Genomic DNA, 17,634 nt, shown 5'->3' with positions numbered 1-17,634 from the left:
GGGCAAAATAGAAGCCTGATACTATTGACCAATATCAGCTCGGACAACAAGGAGCTGACTTTGAGTAGGGCCACGCCCCCATGTGAATGCAAACCATACTACTACCATAGCAATATGCTAAACGCTGTGCTCATTGTGCATTCACATCACGTCCCACAGTATCCTGCGGGGACGGGAGTCCTGCTTGGTGGGACACCGCCCTCTCTGATTGACATTCGTACACATAACGCCAGGGTGGCTGGCGTAGCGTCGGGGGCGGTGGTTAACTGACCTCGAGCTGGACAGGACGCGTCGCTTTCGACTCAGCTACAGTCGGGTCTGGAAGCTTCGTCTGTCGGCCTCCTACAAATCCAGCTCAGAGCTGGGTGAATGTCGTCGACGATGGCGAACGAAGAAGGCATGGCCAGCAGAGATAGCCTCACAGGTAGGGTGGACCTTTAATACGACTCTTATACTTCAGAACTCTGACATTTAAAAGGACTGGTTGGGTCACTCTGTAGTAGATCCCGTGTCTACCGATTCACGCCATACGTATCGACTGTGCATACGCTTTTATAGCCGTGTTTTTGTCAACATTGTCTTGTGTATTCAAGTGTTTGTACATTTTAGGTGTTGTCGCGTTGCTGATATCTAAACGCAGTGTCTTTCGTAAAAAAACACACAGAAGGAATGGAGGGCCACTTTCTCTTGTTCCCTCGGGCACGATTTTCGTGGTACTTTCACATATCGGTTAGCGTCTGTTGTCTTCGATTCTACCTACAGTTTGCACATAGAGGGTTGAAGCTAATCATGGCTGTTTAACAATAAATGCGTCACAATGAACAACAAAGGTGGGGCGATAAGGAAGATTTGTTGTGAATAGACAGGTTTTGGACGTAAGACGCTAACCGCGTCCACAGCGCACCTACAGCGATGACAGGGCATGATTGACGGCATGAGCAAGCGTTGTTTACCTAGCCAGACAGTAGTGCGATGTCCTTGAAGAACCAAGTGCCTAGCTCATATACTATATATCTACTATCATTTCGTGGGTGATTTTCGTTCACTATGGCAATTAAAGGTCTTTGTTATGGTTGTTCTCGCTAGGTGGACCGTATACGCTCATAAAACAAAAACTGCAGCCTCCAAAATGTTTTTAAGTGTCCGTATTTCACGATTGTAATAATTCTAAATCATAATAAATGTATGTCGAGTATTTGAATTTATTTTCATGTCATCCGCTTTTAAAGACGCAGTTAACAGCATCGTTGTTGTCAGATGTTTCATTTTGCGTCGTTTTTTGTCTTCACAACGCCGGTGGGTAAATACCGATGCAGCACGAGAGTGCTCACTAGTGTTGCCTGGAATCTTATTGGCAGATCCAGACAGGAAAACTGATCTGTCTGACCTAGTTTCTCCGCGTGTCTGCTTCTATAGGACATTGCCCTCTCGCATTGTAAACACAGTCACGTTGCAAACACGGCGGTGACCTAGAAACGTCACAGGACGCCAGTAAATATCCGCCGTTATGTTCAATTCACGACGAGGAAAAGTGATACTGTAGTTTTGTGGTGCTGAATCCGCCTTTAGCCCACGTATACTTTGCCGTTGTGGCTCATCTGAAGGAGTGTTGTCCGCCAGAGTTGTATTTTTAAAGGGCGAGTGGACTGTGTACAGCTGCACTGTACACTGATACTATTTTAAGAACGGGTACATGTACGTGTGGATACAATGGCGATATATTATACTGCATGACATTTAGAACTAGACATGTTATGTATTATTCATCCAGCCATCATGACGGCTAAGTACACAGTTTGTTCATTCATATGACTGGCAATCAAAAAAATAACGGCAACTGTACACACCCATCGCCTCCATCTGGTACCTTTCTGTACTCAGTACAAGTCACAAACAAGAGTTCACAGAGCTCATACCTCCATGAAATATAGTAGATTTTATTCAAATACATAATCTATGCATGGTGATGTTTATTTCAAGTATGAAATTTCAATCATTTACCACAAATGGAATAATGCATTTTCACATTGATTGTGCAAATTAGGCCCTTATCATGCAAATGATGTGATTAGCAGAATCTACTTTAATTAATGATCTCAAAGCTACATGGTTATTCTGTATGTGGGGAAGTCCTATCAATTTGAAGAATTCCATTCTGACATCAGATATGCCAATAACTTACGTATTTACATATCTTATGCATTGTGGTTCCACATCAAAAGCTAGCTGCCACCACCAAAATCAAAACCATAGCATGTCCAGGTCAAAATATACAAAAACTGGAAGTTCTGCTGTAATACCAATGAAAGTCGTCTGGGCACCCAAAATTGACCCTGGCCTTCATTTTCTCAAGACCTATCCGCAAACCAAATATCATCGCAATTCATCCAGAGGTTCTTTACTAAAATATCTAGAAAAACAAACAGACACAAACACACACAAAACAATACCTCCATTTTTCCTGTAGGTACTAGTAATAAATCTATTACTGACAAACAAAATCGATGGTGCACTCAAGATACTCAACATGTATCGTTTATTGTATTCTTATATATATACGTGCCTTTGAACATTATCTTAGTCGTGATGGCAGAATATAAAACATGTGGCCACGTGCCTTTTGGTCCCTCATTTCAGAGGACGTTTTCTTCATGAGGCCCTCGGCAAGACGGTCAATCCACCGCAAGGGCTTCAGCGCCACAACCTACTCCTCCTCCACTTCCACCAAGTCATCATTCTCATCCTTCTCGTCATCTTCATCTTCTACGGAGACGAAGTACCAGCCAGCTTTGGTCAGGACTGCCTCGACTAGTAAGACAATCTCAAAACATATTTTGCTGTGGTAAAACAATAATTAACGTAGCAACTCGTGACGGATGTCCTTATCAGTTAATCATTTTTCTCAAATGCAAATTGGTTAAAATGCATGTTGATTTGTCCTATAGATGCATATTTCGACTTTATCCTAAATAGCAAAGAGGGGCTGATATTCATTGTTTGCGTTTTTCGATCAGGTTCGAGTACATACTCCAGTGATGAAAGTCCGGCCAGCTCCCCCGGACCGGAGACTGGAACTGCCGAGTTCCTTTCTCCAACAAGCTGGTTCCAAACATCGGTGAAGACATCCGAGTCCGGCCATCAGAGGGCTGCACTGACGACCAATGAAAAGTCAGGTTCTACTCGCCAATCATCAGCGATGGTGACAGAGAAGTCCTCCAACAGGAGAGACTTTTCCCCCGTGCGCGGCTGGACGGAAGGATGGATGAAGGTCCTGCCAGCGAGTGCTCAGTCTTCGGCTACTACAGGCACAGGAGAGGGCTTCTCGTGGTCCGGGATAGGTGGTGGAGGGCTACGGTCTATACTGGGCAACTGGAGGGTGTGGGGAAACAAAGATGAAACATCCAACGGCGGCGTGGGTACTTCAACGTCAATCAACACAGGTACTGTTTGACAGTTACTAGTAATAACATTTAGTGATAGTATTTTGATTACCACACTTTGTTCTTCCAGGAACGTGGCCAGAATCTTTTACTAATGTTGCTGTTTTTGTATCAGCTTTGCTATCAGTAAAAAAAGCACGAAATTCGTAGTCTACTTTGAGATGGGTGAGGGTTAAGAACAATTTGATACACGCATGGGAAAATTGCAATTGAAACGGGATAAGGGATAAGAAATTCATCCGTACCGACTCCTGTCAACAACACACATTTTTCTCTTTGTACAAAAGCATCATCCAAGACCTCAACAAATCTAAAGTTCAAGGGTTCAGCCTGGCATGGGAAGACATCCAGCTGGTCGGAAGGGTGGATGAAACGCCAGCGTGTAGAAAACAAACATGTTTCTGCATCAACAGGTATATTTTGGCTGACAAATCAATTGGTGATGGTTGCGGTGATGAAGGAACTTACATAGCTGTCGTTCGTCCTGAGAAAGTTGTCACAACGCTACGTCACCACACTGCGTGAAATCAGATTATCATCATGATCAGAGAGAATAGAAGGATTTTATCGGTTGATTGCGTTGGTTAAGCTGGTTTAACTCAATTATATGGTCTTTACACCTTTAGTCTAGCAGATAAACTCAACACACAGCAATCTGATTTAACATGTTGACATCTGTATAACGAGTTGTACATATCACGCAATATTCAAAATAGCCGTGGCGACTAACGAAGGGAGTTTTTGCTTGATATTACATATACTATCGGGATAGTGTATGTAATATCAAGCAAAAACTCCCTTCGTTAGTCGCCACGGCTATATTCAAAATGGCTACCCTTTGTTCAAAACAAAGGAAAGACGGCGGCATTCTTCGCACCGAGCGTAAGAATACGGAAAGAATCGACTGTAGATTCACAGCACGCTGTGAAGGATAGCGGATCCGGGTCCGTTTCTTCTAGGCTATGGTCTGATGGATGGATGAAACAGAGTCTAGAATATAGTCCACCATACACTTTACCAGGTAACACGGTGTCTTGCAGTTTCACAGAGGTGATCGCCTACACTACGCTTTGGCTGGAAGCTTTCTTGGTGAAACAGGACCGCCGTGCTTGCTACTCAGTTGCTATTGTATATTTTAGTTCTTTGCTGCTTTATAACAATGTGTATAGAGTACAAAGAATATGGTGCAGAGGGAGAAAGAAAAATCACTTGATAAACAAATATGTGAAAGGTATTTCGGAAGGAAAAGATGAGTGGAAAGATATAATTATTCCATTTTCCCGCACTTCTAACTGATTAATCACTGGTCCCCTTTGCAGATAAAGATGCACAGTTGGAGACATCCAGTGAGACAGCAGTGACGGCGGAAGGTGCAACCGTCATCCAAACATCATCTTCGACTGTTATCACATCAGAAAGCACAGAAGTCGAGCAAGAAGAAGGCCTGAGCGCCGGCAGTGCCACATCTGGTGCCCTATCATCAGCCAATGGCATTGTAGCATCTGATCATCTCCAGGTACGTGCTTTTCCGTTATAATACATCTACATTATTCTATAATAAAAACAGGTTATTTAAGCAAGAATCATTTGCCTGTGCGTGTGCATCAGTGTGCATGTACATCAGTGTGCATGAACACAATGGCCTTATACAGGGCAAGCAACTATGGGTATCATAAGTATAACATATCTACCTTTCTTTACATTTCAAGATGTTCTTTGCTTAGAAAAATCACAAGCTCAGGGACTTAAGCCCCCCTCGCACTGGACCCGCGGCACGCTGGCGACGTCGCTGCGGCCGATCGAATTGACAAAGCACTCAACAAATTTCATCGACCAAAAACGGCCATACTTAGACGTTTTGAATGGTTTTCCCATTATAAAGTCAAATATAAAGTCAAAGGTAACATTAATCCAGTTTAGGACTCAGCGACCCCGCCAGCGTGCCGCGGGTCCAGTGAGAGGGGGGCTGTAGGAGGCGTAGACGACCTCCATGTTTGGTAGATTAAAGGTGATGGGTCAATTGTGATCTATTTTTCCTTTCAAACTTCACCTCATTCCTGATACGGTAGGTATAACAATGTAAATCTAATGTTCTGCACAGAATGAAGAAGATGAAGTCAAGCAAATGGACTTGACTGTCCAAACATGGAATCAAACCTCAAGTACTAGTAATCAGATCACAGACACCATTGAACAAGAGGTGTCTTCGGGTGAAGATACAACCACTAGTGTGTCAGGAGGAGAAACAGTGAGCAACGAGAATGTCTCTGTAAATGGTGAACAGAGAGAAGAGGGAGAACAAAAGGAGCAAAAAGATGAAGGATACAAAACGGAAGAAGAGGTAGAATCTGAGAAGACGGCAGTTACAGATGATCTACTCCTTGAGCAAAACGTTGGAGTCACTGAGACAGTTGTCACTGAAGAAAGTACAACCGTAACCTGTGAGGAAAATTCAGTAACGACGGAGGTTTCTGTGACCATCGCAACTCTGGACCAGGACGAACAAGGCGAGGTCATGCATGTTGAAGAGGAGACACGGGACACTGGAGAAAACCTGGAGGAAGACTATGGAGAAGGAGAAACAAGTCAGGTGACCGTTGCAAATGGGCAGGAAGAAACGGTGGATGAAGAGCTCACGGTCACCTCTCAGACCTCAACCATTGAGGGTTCGGACCGCAGCGAGCAGGACAAGGTCATGGTTGTTGAAGAGGATGAGGAAACTGTAGAAGAGGCGGAGGAAGATAACAGTGAGGAAGAAATAATTCGGGAAGTGACTGTCGTAGGGCAAGAACAGACAGTGGAGGATGGAGAGATGAAAACACTGATAACTACTGAAAGCAGCACCACCGTCATAACGGAGAGTGATGCTTCACAAGAGGTTGCAGTAGCTGTGATCTCCTCGGTCGACGAGGCGAGCGACGAACAGGGGAAGGAGATAGACAGCACAGCTGAAGAACAACACGGTGATGAAACCACAGAGGAGATGAACGAAGAAGAAGATTACACAATACAAGAAGTATCCTTTGAAGAGAGGGAAGAAATCATTGACGAGGTGGCACGAAAGAGGAGGAGGACCTACAGCGGGGGCCTCATGGCATACATCTGTCCCGAGGTGGAGGAAGAAACAATGGAGGGAGAGATCAGCAGTGAGGAAGAATCCACAGAGGTGACTGAGGAGTCAAGCATGGAGACAGGTACTGATCAAACCGAAACTATCATTGCTGAGATGCAAGAGTCAGAGAGTATGGAAGTGGACATATCGACTCAGGGCGACACCAGCTCATCCCAGACTGTGACCAGTGAGATGATAACCATAACCAGCGCACAGCAAAAACAGGAACAAGTTGTGTCTGCAACGGCCTCTGATGTGGAGATGGTAGTGGAGACTCAACATGAAGTCTTGAGTGTGACGGAAACATCTCAAGCAGACGCTGCAGCTCAAGTCATTGCGTCAGCCAGGGAAGAGCACATGATGACGGAAGTTATCGAAGTGGCACAAGAGATAACCGAAGCCGGAGAGTCCAGCGCTGTTGAGACAGATGTAGCAGAGTCTGATCAATCAACAATGACAGGGGATGTCACAGTTGAACCACAGGAAAAACCAAGTACCGAAACCATTGCAGCTAAAAGAGGCGGACCAAAGAATGAAGATAGGTCGGAAAGGGCCACGAATAGACGTAAATCGTACTTGCTGCGCTCTAAGCTGAGTCCTAGAGGGGCTAAAGTGCGCGCGGCCAACCTGCTTGAACCTGCGACAACTGGACAAGGACGCAAGAAAGGCACTGAAACTAAAACTCGGAAGAAGCAGAGAGTACAAGGAGATTCACAAAGTGAAGTGACAAAAGAGATAACCGACATCCAGGAAGCTGGAGAAACAGTAGTTGGTGCTCTTGGTGCCAGTGAGTCCAGCACTAGTACTGTTGCGACAACAGTTACGAGTATCGATGCAAATGTTGGAGAGTCTACTCAGTCAACAATGACTTCAGAGGATATCGTTGAACCACAGCAGCAACAAAGTACCGAAAGCATTGCGGCTAAAAAAGGTAGACCAAGAAATGAAGATAGGCAGGAGAGGGCCACGACTACTGGACGTAAAAGTAAAGCATACTTTCTGCGCTCAAAGCTGGGTCCTAGAGCGGCTAAACTGCGAGCGAGTAATGCACTTGGATTGGTAACAACTGGCCAACATCACCAGAAAGGTGAGGAAACTAAAACTCCGAAGAGGCAGAGAGTACAAGTTGATTCAAACAACACAATGTCGGTACAGCATAAGAAGCAGAAAACCGCGATCAAGAAGGCAACAGAGGTGTCATTGGTTCTCACTAGGGTTGATGAACAGCAACAGCTTGACGAGAAAGGCGTCGTGTATGAAGATGAGAATACAAAGGTAGCAGAAACAATAGAGGAGACTATGACAGTATCTGAGACAGACTTACAAGACGAGAAGGAAAACGGCAAAAATGAAACAGACGAAAGTGCGACCACAGAAGCCGGGGAGACGGCTGTCGGGGGACAGATGAAAATAACGGAAATAACGGAAGAAACCAATACTGATGAAGTCAACACTGATGAAGTAACGGAAAACTCCATTGAGACGATCGAAGATATAGAGCTTGAAGAATCACGTGACCAGCAAGACTTCATTGAAGAGCTGACTGAACAATCCTCTGGCCAAGAAGTTGAAGAACATCAATCTTCGACATTGACAGAGGTTCAGACAGTGACAGACGTCTTGAACATTACAAAAGAGACAGAAGAGAGCAAAAAGGAGACAATACAGGGCGATAAGGATGAGCCAGTGACAGATAAGAGTGTCACTATCGTTTCTGCACGAGTCATTGCTGAAACACCGAGCAAAGGCGACTACTGGTTTAGGTCTCGTCGTAAGAGGCGTTTGTTCGACTCAGATGATGGCTACACAGTGAAACACACGTCAACAACTCGAAAGTACTCCCTCAGAGAAGAAAGTAAGAAGCTTTCAACGTTTGTAGAAGAATCAAATGAGCTCTATTTAAAGAAAGCTGAACAACGAGAGAAAAAGCGTACGGAGGAAAGGAAGGGACTTCGGCCATCGGCAGATAAGGACGATGAGGACAAACAAGAAGTTCTTGCACATGATGAGGCAACGACAGTTGTAACAACTACTGTCATGGAACTTCAGGAGGATACGCCTGTCAACAAATCAAATCAAAAGAAGGCAAACACAGTAAATACTGCAACGAAAAAGACCGAAGGAGCAAGTAAAGATGTCGCCCAGCAAAAAAGGTCATATTGGCTTAGGGGACAAAAAGCTGCCCAAAGCCCTGGCATGAAACCAAGGGCTATGACCCCGCCAGCAGCCAAGACTGACAGCACGGAAACCGTCACTAAGACGCGACAAAGCAACGTTGGGGGACCATTAAAGAAGAGACCCTACTTCATACTGGCATCAACCAAGCCGTCTCTCTCCAAGAGCATGACTGCCACCGCTACAAGTACAGTAGAGACTGGCATTGTTAACATCAGTTCTGGACATGAAGCTGAAAAGGAAACCAGTGGGGAAACCGAGACGCAAGTCAAAACATCCACTGTAATAATCGAAAATCAGCAAGAATATAACGCAAAGGAAGATGACGACCATCAACTGCAAACTGAACTTTCAGTTGAAGAAGGCGTTATAGATACTAACAAAAAAGTTGAAAGTCAGGCAGTTACAACAATTGAAGACGATGTCAGCAACGAGATAAGTGAAATGCAAGCAACTGTCGAAACAACCGAGAAGGAAGTCGAAGTTCAAGTGGAGGTGTCCACAGTGACTGAGACTCAACACCAGGAGACAACCGTGTCGGTCGAACAGGATGAAGCGGTAGCAATGGGCAGTAAGCAAGTGACGGAAGATGATGAAGGAGGCGTAATGGAACAAGAACAAGACGAAAAACAGGACGAAGTACTAGAAGATGGGGAAAAGAATGAAGAAGAATCACTTACCGTCGATGAAGAAGTCAAGATACAAAAACAAGACGAAAACCAAGAAGAAGAAACAGAAGACGATGGAAAAATGGAGGAAGAAGAGAAGGAAATACAACTTGAAGAAGAGCAAACACCTGCAGTAGAAGAAGAAAAAGAAGAAGAAGACGCAGAACTAGTGGAGCAAGAACAAGATCAAGAAATAAGACAGGAAAAGGAAGAAACCAAAGGAGAAGAAACGGAAGCAATGGAGGAGGAGGAGGAAGAAGACGACGACGAAGAAGAAACAGAAAAAAGACGTGTTTCGACACGCAGTAAAGGACGCAGAGGAAATTATTCCCTGCGGTCGAGAACAGTCTACTACTGTGGTAGTGGACCAAGTGCGCGAAGTGGCTTTCTAGCTGCCATCGCTACAACTACCATGTCTAGTGGTGCCAAAGGCATTAGCAAGAGAACCGCAACGACATCGACCGAGGAAACGGCAACAACTCTTACTACTGAGAGTGACGAATCAGAAAAGTTAGATGAAGAAGTAATAGAACAAGGACAAGACGGATATCAGGAAGAGAAATCAGACGAAGTAGAGAGGGGAGCAATAGAAATGGATGAAGAAGATGAACAAGACAAGGAGGAAGAATCCGTAAATGTGAATGAGGGAGAAGAGGAAATTAAACAAGATGAAATACAGGAAGATGATGCAGAGGAGGAGGAAAAGGGGGAGGAAATACAGCTTGAAGAAGAGCAAATATCAGCATTAGAAGGTGAAGAAGCAGCAACATGCGTAGCTGAACAAGAACAAGATCAAGACGAAATACAAGAAAAAGAGGATACAGAAGGGAAAGAAAGGGTAGCAATAGATGAAGAGGAGGAGGAGGAGAAGGAAGAAATACAGCTTAAAGAAGAGCAAACATCAGCTGTAGAAGGTGAAGAAGAAGAAGCAGTAGAACAGGAACAAGATCAAGAAAAAATACAGGAAAAAGAGGAAACAGAAGTGAAAGAAAAGGAAGCAATAGAAGAAGAGGAGGAGGAAGAAGACGACGAAGAAGAAGAAACAGAACAAAGACGAGTTTTGACACGTAGTCAAGGACGCCGTGGAAATTATTCGCTGCGATCAAAAACAGTCTACTATGGCAGTGGACCGAGTGCGCGAAGTGGCTTTCTGACTGCCATCGCTACAACTACCATGTCTAGTGGTGCGAAAGGAACTAGCAAGAAAAGCACAACGACACCGACTGAAGAAACCTCAACAACTCTTATTATTGAGAGTGACGAATCAGAAAAGTTAGATGAAGAAGTAATGGAACAAGGAGCCGACGGAAACCAGGAGGATAAATCGGACGAAGTAGAGAGGGGAGCAATAGAAATAGATGAGGAAGACGAACAAGACAAGGAGGAAGGATCCGTAAATGTGAATGAGGGAGAAGAGGGAATTGAAAAAGACGAACGGAATGATGATGCAGAGGAGGAGGAAGAGAAGGAGGAAATGCAACTTGAAGAAGAGCAAACATCAGCAGTAGAAGAGGAAGAAGATCAAGAAGAAGAAGTAGTAGTAGTAGAAGCAGCGGGACAAAATCAAGACGTAAGGCAGGAAAAAGAGGAAACAGGAGGGGAAGAAAAAGAAGCAACAGAGGAAGAAGAGAAGGAGGAAGAAGGCGACGAAGAAGAAGAAACAGAACAAAGACGAGTTTCGACACGTAGTCAAGGACGCCGAGGAAATTATTCGCTGCGATCAAAGACAGTCTACTATGGCAGTGGACCAAGTGCGCGAAGTGGCTTTCTGGCTGCCATCGCGACAACTACCATGTCTAGTGGTGCGAAAGGCGTAAGCAAGACAACCACAACGACATCGACCGAGGAAACGGCAACAACTCCTCTTACTGAGAATGACGAATCAGAAAAGTTAGATGAAGAAGTAATGGAACAAGGACACGACGGAAACCGGGAAGAGAAATCAGACGAAGATGAGAGAGGAGCAATGGAAACAGAGGGGGAAGACGAACAAGACAAAGAGGAAGAGTCCGTAAATATGAATAAGGGAGAAGAAGAGATTAAACAAGACGAAAGACAGGAAGATGATGAAGAGGAGGAGGAGAAGGAGGAAATACAGCTTGAAGAAGAGCAAACATCAGCAGTAGAAGGTGAAGAAGAAGAAAAAGCAGCAGATGTAGCTGAACAAGAGCAAGATCAAGACGAAATACAAGATAAAGAGGATACAGAAGGGAAAGAAAAGGTAGCAATAGATGAAGAGGAGGAGGAAGAGAAGGAAGAAATACAGCTTGAAGAAGAGCAAACATCTGCTGTAGAAGCTGAAGATGAAGAAGCAGTAGAAGTAGCGGACCAGGAACAAGATCAAGACAAAATACAGGAAAAAGAGCAAACAGAAGGGGAAGAAAAGGAAACAATAGAAGAAGACGAGGGGGAAGAAGACAACGATGACGAAGAAGAAACAGAACAAAGACGAGTTAAGACACGTAGTCAAGGACGCAGAGGAAATTATTCGCTGCGGTCAAAGACAGTCTACTATGGCAGTGGACCAAGTGCGCGAAGTGGCTTTCTTGCTGCCATCGCGACAACTACCATGTCTAGTGGTGCCAAAGGCATTAGCAAGAGAACCACAACGACATCGACCGAGGAAACGGCAACAACTCTTATTACTGAGAGTGACGAATCAGAAAAGTTAGATGAAGAAATAATGGAACAAGGACACGACGGAAACCAGGAAGAGCAATCAGAAGAAGAGAAGGGAGCAGCAGAAATAGATGAGGATGACGAACAAGACAAGGAGGAAGAATCCGCCGTAAATGTGAATGAGGGAGAAGAAGAGATTGAACAAGACGAACGTCAGGAAAATGATACAGAGGAGGAAGAGAAGGAGGAAATACAACTTGAAGAAGAGCAAACATTAGCAGTAGAAGATGAGCAAGACGCAGCGGCAGAAGTAGCGGAACAAGGTCAAGATGAAAGACAAGAAAAAGAGGAAACAGATGGGAAAGGAAGGGAAGCAATAGAAGAAGAGGACGAGGGGGAAAAAGACAACGATGACGAAGAAGAAACAGAACAAAGACGAGTTACAACACGTAGTCAAGGACGCAGAGGAAATTATTCGCTGCGGTCGAAAACAGTCTACTATGGCAGTGGGCCCAGTGCGCGAAGTGGCTTTCTGGCTGCCATCGCTACAACTACCATGTCTAGTGGTGCGAAAGGCGTTAGCAAGACAACCACAGTAGCATTAACCGAGGAAACGACAACAACTCTTCCTACTGAGAGTGAATTGGATGACAAATCAGTCAAGGTAGATGAAGAAGTCATTATGGAACAAGGACAAGACGGAAACCAGGATGATAAATCGGTTGATGTGGATACTGGAGAAGAAGAGATTGAACCAGACGAAAGACAGGAAGATGATGCACATGAAGAGGAAGGGGAGAAGGAAATACAGCTTGAAGGGCCAACTATAGAAGAAAAAGCAGAGGTAGTGGAACAAGAACAAGACGAAAGCCAGGAAGAATTTGAAACACAGGAAGATGAGAAGGAAGGGCAATTTGAAGTAGAGCAGGTACCAGATGAAGAAGAAGAGACAGCAGGTGTAGTGGAACAAGAGGAAGACGAAAGCCAGGAAGATGAAACACAGGAAGAGAAGGAAGACGAGGAGAAAGAAGAACAGCTTGAAGTAGCAGAACAACAGGAAGAAGAGGAGAAAAACGAAGGAGAGGAAGCAGCAGCAGCAAAAGAAGATGGAGAAGAAGCACAAGCTGTAGAAGAGAAGGAGGAAGACCAGGAAGAGTACGAAGACGAAGAAAGAAAACAAGTTGGAAGAGGTGGTGTAGGACGCCGAGGGAACTACAGCTTGCGGTCCAGGACAGTCTACTATGGCAGTGGACCAAGTGCACGAAGTGGCTTTCTTGCTGCCATTGCCACTACGTCCATGTCTAGTGGCATTAAAGGTAAATCACAAACCAAGACAGACGGCGCAGAATCAAAAGGGAGAGCACGAGGGCAAAAGAGAACAGCAAAAACATCGCCAGAAGAAACAGTGACAGTTATTGATGAGGGTGACATAGAAGAGGAGTCAGGAAAGGTAGATCATGATGGTGAAGTTGAAAGTGTTGACGACATCACTATAGTATCCGAACCGTCTGGGGCTGAGCTTCAAACAACCACCACATATTTCATCACCGAAATAACTGAAGATGGGACAAACGGAGATGAGATGTCCGTGGATGTGGATTCGGACACCATGTTAGAGACAAGAACAACTGTCTCAACAGTAACCACAACTAGTGTAGCTGAAACAGACAACAAGACGGAAGATGCTGTGTCAACAGCCGGAGGGCAGATTACCATTGAGGTCTCTGAAGAACAAGCGGACTCGATGACTTCCAGTACAGCTGAAGATGAGAATGATGGGGATGACAATGCTGGTGGAGAGATTTCAGATAATACTGGCGAGGAACAAGTGTTAGAAGATTCCTCCCACGAATCCATGGTGACAGACGTTACCAGTACCACAGACGTGACAGCTACCTTCGAGCTCGAGACCAATAATACAGTATCAAGCGAACTCGACCAAGAATCAGAAGAGTCCCCCAAACAAAAGGAAACACTTGAGACGGTTGAGGAGAATCTGATTACCATGGCAGTCCAGGAAGATCGTCTGGAGAGACAATCTGCAGTTAAGAAAAGAAAGGCGACGATCGCAGAAGTAGAAAGTGACAAAGAGCAACACGCTGCAACACCAGAGAAAGTAACTGACTCTGATGAGGGTGCCTCCGACGAGACAGAAACAGTGACCAAGGGGAGAAAGGGTGGCTCTAGGGGAAACTACAGTCTGCGATCTAAGACGGTGAACTACGGAAGTGGGCCGAGTGCAAGAGGTGGTTTCAGAGCTGCCATGGCTGCCGCGGCCATACAGAAGGTTGGCGCCGACAGGACCAAAACTTCGAAAGCAAAAGCAACACGTTTGAGAAAGGCCAATGAAACAGATGTTAATCAAGCATCGTCAACTTCGAGTGAGAATTCAGAGGACTCGAACGTTGTAGGCCAAGAAGCGGTCGTAGTGGCGACAAGCAGTTCCAAAAGTTCTGAAGACATTCAAGAGTCGTCGACGGAATGTACCGTGACTGCTGAGAGCCTTGCGCAACTGACAAACGAAACTTCAGGGGACATGACTGAAGACCAAGATGCATCAAATGCAGAATCTGAAGACAAGGTGAATGAACAGCAAGCATCTGAGGACACAGAAACAAACACCTCCGACACTGAAGGCCCAGTGGTGGAGAGCCCTCTCGACATTGCTGGCGGGCAAGAGACAGACCAAACTTCAGGAGAGAATACTAACAACAAAGAAACCCCCCAAACGCAGGAAATCGCTGAGGTTGCACAGATTGATACAGTGGAGGTACCACTGGTCTCCATGAAAGAAACATCTAAGAAACGGAAGCGTGAGGAATCTTCTGTTGAAGACCGGACCACAAAAGGAGAGAGGAGCCAGAAAGGGTCAAGAGGCAACTACAGTTTGCGGTCAAGGGCAGTCTACTACGGTAGTGGGCCAAGTGCACGGAGCGGTTTTCTTGCTGCCATCGCGACCACCACAATGAGCAGCAGACAAGTGACCTCACGATCGGCAAAGAAGTCATCTAAAGTTGTTAAGTCAGGTGACAATACAGGTGAAAACGAGCAGAGGGAAGAAGAAAGAACCATTCAAGATGACGAAAGCGGCGACTCGGACATAGTTCATAACACTGGAGTTGTTTCAGAAGAGATCTCAACATCAACTAAACTTGAAGAAGAAGAAGCTGAATCAGTTTCCAACGCGATTGTAGAGGGCATCACGGATGAAGATATTGAAGGCGTCCTGGAGGAGTTGTCAGAAAGTGCTGCAAGTGGGGAGATGTCACTTGAAGACGCTATGGCCGAGGCTGCATCTCCTAATGATATTCTGTCAGAAAACCAAGAAGAGACTGGGAACGAAATTGATGTTGAACAGAGCATGGGACACTCAGCATCTTCTGACAAAGAAGTTGTCTCAGCACCGCCACAGGAGGAGACAGTTACGCTGGAAGCAGACGACATTGCCGTAGACGAAAATGACAAGGAAGGGGAGACAAACAAGGAAAACGAACCAACTGAGATAGAAGAGGAAGGAGCAGAAACCGAACCAGGCACAGAGCACATTATAGAGACACCGGATGAAGCATCCGTGGACGACCAATCGTCTGCAACAGTGCAAAGTTTTGAGACCAGTGACAAACAGCAAGATGAGCAAAACATCGGGTCATCGTCAACATCAAAACGTGGCAGAAAGAAGAGAAAGATCGACGACACCGAAATAGTTGGACTAAGCGAGGCGGATTCAACGGACGTTAGCACCGTTGAGGAGCAGACAGAAAATACAACAGATGAAGAAGACTCTGAAGAGATGGTGACAAAGACAAGCACACGGAAGGAAAGTGCTGTGGGGTCCCGAGAATCCCGTGGTCGCTCGTATGTTTTGAGGAAACGGACGGTAACGTACGGCACAAAGGCACATGAATCTCCGTCTGAAGTGTCCGTCATCACAAATACCAAGGCAACCAAACGAGCAGCAACCGCCAGTCGGGTGGTGGCATCCAAGAAATCTAGAAAGGAGACCACTGTAGTTCAGACAGAAGGAGAAGTTGATTCCCCGTCACTGTCTGGAATGCTGGAAGAATCCTCCGCATCTGAAACTGAGAGTACAATGGAACATGAAGTAACTCTGTCTGAGGACAGCCAGAGTCAGAAACCTGACACCATTGTCATGGGGGAGGGGGAAACATCCAGTAGCACGACAATGCTAGTCTCCCAGACTGGAACAGCCTCTACGTCGACTGAAACAACGATGATAACTAACGTCGAGGTGAACTCAGAAGGAATGTGTGGAGACACAGCTACTCCTGAGGAAGTGATGACAGTCACAACAAAGACTACGAAGAGAGGCAGTCGAAAAGGGGGACCAAAAACGGCGACGAAGATATCCATACTGAACAGTATGGAGGAGCACCCAGAGGACCAAAATGTAAGTACAGACTTAACGTCATGTAACCCGTTCTACTATTGGTAACCTTGCCAAAAATGTCAACAAACTAGGTCAGTTGATGTTGATGAAAAAAAGAACATTTGCTTGAAAGAGAAGTCGGCCATAAGTTTGATTCTAGTACAGTCGGCCATAAGTTTGATTCTAGTACAATCCCAGTCTCCATCATGATTCTATACAATCACTCATTCTGTCACTGGTTAAGTACTTTGCTCAGTAGATGATGACTAACTTCATCTTCCACTAATCAATTCCTAAGGACGAGGGAGAAGCTATTTCAGCATCCGAGACTGAAGAGGCTCTGACGTCAACAGCAAGCACATCAAGCCAAGAACTGGGGTATGTTCACTTGAATCATGTAACTGTTACTGCATATTCTTACCAACGTTAGCGCACATAGAACCTTTATACTCTGGGGGTAACGTTATAAGTGACATATTCTAGTTGAGGCAAACTTTCTCACATTGTGTAGGCATTTTATAGTTGTAGCCAAAGTATATGGCAATCAACACACGCATGCACTGTTGTTGTGGACTTGTTTTGGATATTCATTGTATTTTTACCTGTCCCCTCCCTCTAGAACAACATCTGAATCTCTTCTGTCAACTGCTGGGAAGCCCAAGAGATCTACCCAAAAGTCCCAAACACTGAAAACAACTACAGTGACGACTTCGGAGAGCAAGGAGACATCCTCGACTGTCTCTAGGTCTCGCACCACCATCGTGACGAAGTCTTCCTCATCAACCAGGAGAATCGTCGGCGGTGGCTCTTTGGGTCAGGTTTCCTCCATGTCCCTCAGGAGGATGGGAGACCAAAAGAGACGTCGTGTGTACACCTGGAACACTTAAGACTAACACTGCCACACCTGATGTGGGACCAGTTGTTCATGTTGGAATATTATTGACCCAATAGTTGTTGTGGGACCAATGGTTGATTTCTTTGTGTTACAAAATGGCTACCTCCTTGATTTGTGTTACAAGAGTGCTTTTTTTTTTTACAAAAAAAATCCAATCACTGCAGTAAGATATTCGATCCAACATGGCTATGGTGTGGATATACTTGTATTTCTGTTTGTTTGTTAGCCTAGATGATATGATATATGTATGGGTAGTGGCATATATTTTTTACCATATATGTAACATTAGGTATGACAAATAAGATATCCTAGGGGCACTTAACATCAAAGTACAAAAA

At 45.1% G+C, this 17,634-nt stretch overlaps 1 protein-coding gene across 1 annotated transcript; it reads left to right on the top strand.

Moving 5' to 3' along the window:
• Window positions 1-115: 115 nt before the first annotated feature.
• On the top strand, window positions 116-17,428 carry LOC136443918 (fap1 adhesin-like). Its single transcript, XM_066441294.1, has 9 exons — window positions 116-424; window positions 2,638-2,811; window positions 3,015-3,440; window positions 3,728-3,853; window positions 4,294-4,461; window positions 4,760-4,956; window positions 5,542-16,422; window positions 16,700-16,779; window positions 17,021-17,428. The coding sequence occupies exons 1-9, from the start codon at window positions 370-372 to the stop codon at window positions 17,286-17,288; spliced, it is 12,375 nt and encodes a 4,124-aa protein (XP_066297391.1). The 5' UTR covers window positions 116-369; the 3' UTR covers window positions 17,289-17,428.
• Window positions 17,429-17,634: the final 206 nt, after the last annotated feature.

Source organism: Branchiostoma lanceolatum, chromosome 10 (assembly GCF_035083965.1).
Source record: "Branchiostoma lanceolatum isolate klBraLanc5 chromosome 10, klBraLanc5.hap2, whole genome shotgun sequence".
Lineage (NCBI taxonomy): Eukaryota > Metazoa > Chordata > Leptocardii > Amphioxiformes > Branchiostomatidae > Branchiostoma > Branchiostoma lanceolatum.
The sequence above is the reverse complement of the archived record's forward strand: the minus strand, read 5'-3'. Positions and strand labels throughout refer to the sequence as shown.